Raw genomic sequence first — 8,622 nt, 5'->3', positions numbered from 1 at the left:
TCCATCCATCCATCCATCCATCCATCCATCCATCCATCCATCCATCCACTCCATCCATCCATCCATCCATCCATCCATCCATCCATCCATCCATCCATCCATCCATCCATCCATCCATCCATCCATCCATCCATCCATCCATCCATCCATCCATCCATCCATCCATCCATCCATCCATCCATCCGTCTATTCCTTTTAGCGCCTGTGTATTTTTATCCCTAATGTACTCATTTCCCTAATTTTTTCTTCACTTTATTACTTTTGTCACTTAATCAATTTGAATATTTTGTTTTCACCCATCCAAAGTTTCCCTACCCCTTGGTTTGATTACATCATTTCTTATACGTTTCCCAAACTCCAGGTTGTATCTTACATTACTGACTAGTTTCAACGAGAGGATTTTTAATCCATCAAGTATGTGCTAAATTACTGCGTCTTTTGCACAGAAAATATGGAGTGTAACTAAAATCTCCCACAATTTTTTCCACTGTCTTATGCGCCTTCATTTGACTTAATTTTGCTTCTCACGGCTAAGAAATGATAAAATGTGGGTCACAATCTTACCTTAGTTTTCAAAAAAGAGAAATAATGTAATTTTTCTAGGATACGAAAAATTAAAATTCTATTCATAAAAATCCTCTTTTTGATGTAGTTGAGGAGGCGGTGACACCTCCGAGATGGAAGGAGTGGAAAAACTATTTCCATGCTAGAAGCATAAGCAAGGTCGATGCATCTTCTGACAGAATTCCATCAATTTTAGCACTGCACTCCCAGGCGCCGTTTGACTACCTCAAATCGACAGAGCATCTTCGTTAGTCATCTCATCTTAGCCAACTTTGTGATGCCTGTGTTCATACCGAGAGCAAGTTAGCGCGGCCTCCACACCCGGTTGCGTGGACATGCTAAGCATCGCATCGCCCATCCATCCTTCCTTACTTTTTCTTAATTTCAGCATCCTTCGCAGTTATACCAAATAAAATCAACTCCTTTTTTCCAACAAACAGGTAGCGATTCTAAATGACAAGTTTATTAAAATGTCCTGAGCAAATAAAATTTCTCCAATTTTAAAGGGAACTCGTTTCATCGGATAGGAATATTATAAAAACAGTATATCAGCAAAATAAGCAATGGCAACACAATGGGTTTGTTTATCGCTTAAGTGCTTTAAGTGCTTAATCTCGCACACCGAGATTTCTCGGCTGTGAGAATGCCTGTGAGATTTCATCTTTTCAGCATCTCCCGAATAATACAAGCCACTGAAAAAAAGTGGTTGAGTCAATCACATCTCTTCACCCTTTTTGTCTTCCGGGGCATTAATTACTGACCCAGAATAAAGAAAAAGTATCTTTTATATGGGTAATTTGTTCTTGCGGTGTAGCATTTATTCCACAGGTAGAGAAATATTACTTGATGAGGAAACCCAAGGAAATATGGAAATTTTCTAAAGAAGTTACGTACCGCATTGTCTGCCTTATTCAGCCAGGAATTGCGCAAATATGTAAGTACTACGCAGTTATGGAATTCACAACACGGATGCTCATCACTACAAATGTACATGCTGCATAAAATAAGTTACTTTTTTGCAAAAACAATACTTTTATAAATGAATAAATAGGTCGATTTACAGATCGAAGTAAAAAAAGGAGATGGCAAAGCGCATTCAGAAATAGATAATCAGCCGGATATTTATGCAGAACGTTTTTAATACTTTAGCAATAAATCAAGTTTACCATCTGCATCTTTAAGTAAATACTTTTTTATGAGTGAAGGAACATAACAACGTATGATTTGGTGGTTTAATTGAGCTCAAATAATAATTTTATAGAGACTATATTAACGTGAAATTAAAGCCAGCAAAATTGGCCTCAAAAAGTACATTTTAGTTAGTGGTTTCATAATCAAAAATTTGATTGCCAAACTAAAGTGTTTTACGTAAGTCTTACCCATTTTAGCATGTACAATTAGTTGCTCTAAGGCTACAACACTCCTGTCAAAATTAGGGGGCAAAAACAAAAATTATGCATTCTAAAAAAGTTTAAATGACACGTACAACGAAATTATTGCTGCATTGATAAGATTGTCTAATATTATGATATTCAAATAAAATTAAGCTCACGTCATCTAACAGCAATAACTGACCTTGGCGGCCTAGGCGATTATTTAAATTGGGATCATAATATGGGTTACTTGAGCAATATCAGGTATTCCATTTCGTCTAGCGCAAAATCAGATAATATAGTTTGAAATAAGAGGTAAAAGTTCGTCGTAGATGTTATACGTCTATTTTTGCCCGATGCTAACCGTTAGCCACCTCCTTAATATTTTATTGGAGACACGAGCCAGACAGGAGATGCATGGTATGATAACGCCATTTTTTGCAGTTTTACAAGACCTTTTTTTAAATTTCGTTATAGTTGTTACTATTTTTAAACGTTAAGAGTGGGGAAACGTGAAGTAATTTACAATTAATAGGTTCATTGAAAAGGTGTATTTTACGAACTGAGTTATCAGTTCGAGAGGCATTGGTAGCAGCTAAGTACTTACTAAATGCTTTACTTTCTTCATTTTTTAGCTCAAGTTAAAAGTGTTGCAGAATACGGAGGTAATGAGCATTAAAGCATCATTATTTTGTTAGCAATATCTGGCTTTGAAAGGCGTTTAAGGATCAGTAACCAGCGTCAAAAAAGAACGTACACTCCTTTTTCAAAGTGGTGATCAAATTAGACATTTAAGTCTTTGTGGCTTCTTGAAGGGTAATTGGAATTGTGTTCTACCCTAAGTCAAGCGTTTCTATTAGGAGGAAATTTATCAATTAAGTATCAGTTCAACAACATTTAAATAGAAGGCCAATTAACTAATTTAATTTATTTTTTGGCTATATAAATATGCGGGTTAAGCTATGAGAGTTAATAACAATCCATTACAGGGTTTCTTAATTAAGGTGTCGGCTAGAAATGATGCAAAGTTTTTTTTATATGAAAGCAAAAATAATGCACAAAACCTTGCTGGTTTTTTCACCGACGAATAAAATTTGTAAAGATATTTTCTGAAAGCCGAAGAATGCAAGATCGAGCTGGGCAATGATGGATTGCAAGAGTAAACTAGGGATGCAGCATTAACGCACTTCTAATTTTGCGTAGACACCAATGATTATGGCTTTAAATTAAAATAATTATTTGTCAATAGCTTCTCAATTTGATGATAAAGTCCAGAGTAATACTGGTTTATGTCAGGTGCGTGTAATTCTGATGGGCACTGGCCTAAATCATCTTATTATAAAGTCGTGCTTGACGATTGTGTCTCATAAATACTTTAGTGTAATACGTTGGTCGTTTGCTTAATTCTTGGTCTGTGAAAGGCACTACAATAAGTCTTTGCTATTGTACCTTTCCAGGTCTATCCTGTATCCATCCATCCACCCATTCTATCATATCGCATTCTTTATTTAATCATTCCAGCAGTTATTTATAATCTAAATGAATTTCTTGCATGCAAAGTTTTGCACAGCATATCCATTTTGCTTTGATGCTGCCTTAATTTCGTCAAATTTAACAAGCCTTGTTGTGTTAGTTATTTTTGTTTTACTATTCAGCGCTTTTTTTGAGTGTGCATGCTCTTGCAACCGATCTTACCTGAGAAAACTCACCGAAGACAAAAGTCAGGAAAATGCACATGTTAAAGTTACGTATCACGTTATGTGTACTTTCAGTCCCTCCATTCGTTTTTCAGTTACAGGTCGTTTCAAGTGCAAGTTCCTTTTCCTGGATCAATCCCAAAATTTTAGTTACATTCAAAACTACCCTTCATTATATTGTAATGATTCGATGACTTGCTTGTCTCTGCGCTTGATTGCAAGGGTACTTAAGGCCCCGCCTTTGCACTTTCACTCTGCGGTGTCATCTCCGAGTCATACCGCAGCCCCCCGGCCCTCCCATACGCCAGTAATGCATTTTCTTCCTGTCTGTCATTCTCACTTTTAGGCACTTTAAAGCACTATTGAGGTTGGAGCATAAAAACTGAAAAGTTCTTGGAAATCAAACCTTCTTGCAAGTAGAAATTTTGCCTGTAATTTGAGAGACGGACGTGAGATTGCATTTTGACATCTAATGTGGCAAAATAATTAGAACTAGAAGTCTCCTTTTTCAATTTTTTATTGTCATGTCGTTGTAAGCCCTTATACATGCTTATGCTGATCCCATTTTCTAGCCAGTTATGCTGAGTTTGCTCGACCACCCGAATGTTAGCTAATTATCACACCTAAACTTCATTGGTGGCTACATCAACTTTGTGGAAATATGCATTTGCCAGGCACCACGACAGGGACGTCAACAAGTATCCCAATCCCCCATTACGTACAAAGTAGCTACATTTATTAGCTCGAATTGTTAACAATATTTTTGCAAAACCTACCTTTTTGCCAACTCTTCGATGTTACCACGGCTCTAGAAGGCCAAAGATTCTTCGAAAATTCTTCCCAACTGAACCACTTTTTCCAATATGAAAATACTCCGAAAGCCACGGTATTCAGGAGTACAGACAAACGAGGCACAAATTTCCTTCTGATGCCGTCATCACAAGGTCTGAGTTCCCATTATGAGCCCATTTATGAATCCCAGGAGGAGTCTTAACTACTTAAATAAACAAAGTAACAACGTAGAGCGTTGGGATCGACACTTAGTGTGGAAAGAAATGACTAGACTTCCAAGTATGGCTATCGTCTCTCAGGCCTTCCGCCTTTGACAATAAATCGGCTGTTGTACCAATATGGATTTTTAGGTCTTAAGGAAAAAATCAAAGTGTTCCATCGGTGGTTACGAAGAGAAGGAGGAGGGACAGAGGCAAAGTCAAACCGAAAGGATTAAAGGACCTCGTATTACGTAAGAAAGGTAAATACTGAAGAACGAGTATTCTCGTAGCTCACACTCCTTTTTTCTTTCTCCAACTCGCGTGATTAACAGAAAAAGATATTAAAACGAAAGTGACCCCAAGCTTGAAGAGAGTGCCAAACCTCACCTGAAAGTTGGCTAATCGAACAAAAACCATCATCACTTTCTTCCGATTCGTTACTAACAGAATGAATCTCATGAAAACTTGTAGACAGCGTAGAAAGGCGCAGATTAATGGATTCTAGCGCCTGAAATCATTCAAGAGTTTCCGTAAATAGCGAATGCTGTACGTAACCCCTTAATGCCCACCTCAAAAAGGGAAAATCTTTGGGCCCAATGAAGTAGACAAGATACACCAATGACACATAAGGGCGAATGGCGACGAGGTTTGTACAACTTTCCCACCTAGCGCAACTTCAGGAAAGGTTTGGACGGTATGGTATTTTGTATAAAAGAGCGAAAACCGCAAAATATTTAAATAACAAATCGGTGACTGCCTTCACAAATAAACCAAATAGCAAATGCTAAAAGGCACCAGACCTCACAGACATTCTTAAAACTTTCTTTTAAAACATATCATTTTTTTGCCCTTGTTTAAATTGTCCATGAGGTGGTGGCGGGTCGTTTGTTGGCGGCCTTTTAATTGGATGTCGTTGGAAGCAGGTGTAGCGGAGGTTGACGAATTTGGAAATTTTCTTTTAAATATTCTAGTTAAAACATGACGTTATATACAGAAGTTTTTCTGGAAAAGTGGGAAAATTCGACTCTATAGAAATAGAGGAACGTTGAGAACACAAAAGCAGATTTGTGGAATTCGGGCTTTGTGCATTTATCGCCTTAAATGAAATCACTGAGAGGCGAGTGTACTTCTTCGCTGATTTTCTCACAGCTTTCCAAATTTCGTTTTTTTTTATTTCTTGGATGGCAGTGCTAATATTTAAGAAAGAATCTACACAGTGATGATTGGCAACTCTTCTCTCCTTCCTCCTTTTTTTCCCCCAGCGTTAGTTGGAACACCGTGTGTGAAGTTGATGCGACAAACTCCTTTTTATGCTACTTTATCTGGCATGTGTCACAGCTTTTTCTTTTTTTTCCAGGAAGAGGACGCTCCAATGCTTTGGTTGTTTGTAGGCGGACCCTTGAGTTCCCGTGGTCTGGCCCCCGGGGCCATGCCAGTAAGCTCTCAGCTCTTCCGTACATCAGTACTATATCTTCCACCATACTTCTTCGCTTCTTCCGACTTCAGAGGAGACGGGGAGTGCCGTAGACGCACCTATTTGGCCTGCCAAATTGACCTCAGGATGAATAATGCGACTGGATCTGGGATTGTGGATTGGATCCAGATCGGGTGTTGGAATGCTTACTGCATGGGCGGAGATAATGAGAGGTGGATTGATGGAGGCATGATTACTTGAACGGATGGTTGAATGGTTGGAGCATACTGTTAGCCAAGTATTCAAATATTCAATTTTGAATATATGGGCTGGGGTTTAGATAGGTGTGATCCTATTTTGGTGCGTTGGATGGATGGTTCAGAGAAGGGGCTATGGAAAGATTGGTAGGTGAGTAGGTAGAATGGTTGATGGTGGAAATGCCTACTTCCCCTTTGAAAGAAACTTCTTGGAAATTCAAAACAAAAAAAGACCAGATTTTGACCGATCCACTCTGTTCATTAACAACAATCAAGGAGTAGTGGAACGTTGATTGTTAGTAAGATACATGAATGGATGGATGGAGGTATTCGGGATGAATGTATGGTAGGTGGCCTGATGCGTGGTAGAGTGGATCTCGATGCTGTGGAGATATGTAATTTAATATTGCTGGCATAGGGCAATTGGCCCGTTAATACCACCGGAAATGTGGTAAAGTCTCCTCCTCCAAGCTTCCATTCTAAATCGCTCAATTTCTGTGAGGCTGCATGAACTTGTTGAAATCTGGCCGGCTAACCGTTCTGCTGTAATCGTTGCATACTTCAGTCAAGGTGCTGTCAGGATCTCAACTTGCTCCACTTCACCCTTCAACAATCACAAGCCAACGAAAGTGAAATGACAACCAATCCCCTGAGACCTATCGCCATTCTGGGAGAAATATTTTGCCAAAAAAACCCGTCAAAGCCGATTGAATTCCACGTGTTTATCACCTTGCTCGTCTCCACCAGTCAGTCACTGGAAATAGTCGCCAAATCGTAACTACGCAAAAACGGCTGAATGGAGGAATGGATAAATAAGGTCACTTGATTGACTCATATTTGCGTAGATGGGAAAATAGGTCAGTTGCTCTGATAAGAAGAGACGAACGGTCGACGAGTGGACAGAGACTTGGCGTCAACACTGACGTATGGATACGAAATTGGAGGGGTGGATGAATAAAATGGATGGATGGAGAGATGGGTGGGTCCAAGATGGATGGATAGATGGAAGGATAGAAGAAACAAAGTCCTCACTTTTGGGGTAAAATTTTGTCACCATCTTAGCCAATAGGATTTGGTGAAGGGAGGAGGAGGAAGCAAGAGAATTTATTCACCCCTTTTTCTAGTAATACCTATTTACACTTAATAAAGGATTCTGATTGAAATAAAAGTACAACAAACAAAATCCTCTGCATTCTTCCACGCTAATTAGATCCAACTTCATCAGTCACCAGCCAATCAGAGGAGCGTCACAGCGGGGCTTGCAATTTGTGCACCCTATGAAGGTGATAAAATGTGAAGATTGTAACCAAAAATTGCGCATTTGCCTAAGCATATAAAGCACCAGGTGCACACATATAAGGAAAAGACCAAAAAGGGAAAGAAGAAGAAAAAAGAAAAGATATACTTGCAAAATGGGTAGACGAGGATGCGGCCGTGGCGGTTGTGGCTGTGGTTGTGGACCCAACTACTGCTGTGATGATTGTTGTCGTGACTGCTGCTGTGACGACTGTTGTGGTGACTGCTGTGGATGTGATTGTGGCAACTACTGCTGCATTGCTGTTCCATGTTGTAAGTTTTTCTCCCCTTTCCCCTCTTCACTCTCCTTCCCCCCCACCCCCACTATCCCCGGACTTGACACTAATCTCTTCGCCCTCGATTTGTCTAGACCCCGACAAGCCTTGCGGAGGTGCGTGCTACTACAATACCCGTGAGTTTTTGCGCTTTGTTTCGATCTAAAGAGCAGGAAAAAGATTGAAGGAGACACTAATTCTACCGCCTTTTTTTCCTTTCTTCTAGGTTGCCGGTATAAACGATATTGTTGTTAACTGGGAGGAGCGAAGGTGATATGAACTGAGAGAAGAAGATTCGTTGTGTGTTCCTTTTTCGCGTGTATCTCTAATAGCTAGTAAATTTTTCCTTTTGGTTTAGTTGAACCATTATTTTTTGCTGGAAGGATAGAGGGGAGAGAAGAGGAGGTGGGGCGGGAAGGGGGGTGGGTTTGAGTACAAACATTACCTATGTAAACTTTAATTTTCAATGAAACCTATTTTTTTAGAGCAACACCATCCCCAAGGTTGCCCAGCTCGCTTGCATGATTGTATCTTAGAGAGCGACCGGATGAATTTTGTGCATCCCATCTGTTGCAACGATAAGGTAGCCACCTCTAAAGACCGTATTCCATGGTAAAACATCTCCTGTGGAAGGCTAAAGCTAGAGAGGAACACAAAGGGAAGGGCTGTCAAGTTAGCACCGACTTTTCTCGAACTCTGCATAGCAATGAGTGATTTATTGAGGACCAGATAGGGGTTCAGGTGGCTCCGTTAA

General features: G+C 39.7%; 1 protein-coding gene across 1 annotated transcript; it reads left to right on the top strand. All coding sequences in view use genetic code 11, as the record gives it.

Moving 5' to 3' along the window:
* Positions 1–5,533: 5,533 nt before the first annotated feature.
* Positions 5,534–8,142, top strand: EGR_07143 (hypothetical protein; the record flags this gene model as incomplete). Its single annotated transcript, XM_024496392.1, has 5 exons — positions 5,534–5,560; positions 5,984–6,236; positions 7,718–7,866; positions 7,964–8,005; positions 8,095–8,142. 5 exons carry the CDS (start codon positions 5,534–5,536, stop codon positions 8,140–8,142), a joined length of 519 nt encoding a protein of 172 aa, XP_024349233.1.
* Positions 8,143–8,622: the final 480 nt, after the last annotated feature.

Source organism: Echinococcus granulosus, assembly GCF_000524195.1.
Source record: "Echinococcus granulosus chromosome Unknown EG_S00070, whole genome shotgun sequence".
Classification (NCBI taxonomy): domain Eukaryota; kingdom Metazoa; phylum Platyhelminthes; class Cestoda; order Cyclophyllidea; family Taeniidae; genus Echinococcus; species Echinococcus granulosus.
The sequence above is the reverse complement of the archived record's forward strand: the minus strand, read 5'-3'. Positions and strand labels throughout refer to the sequence as shown.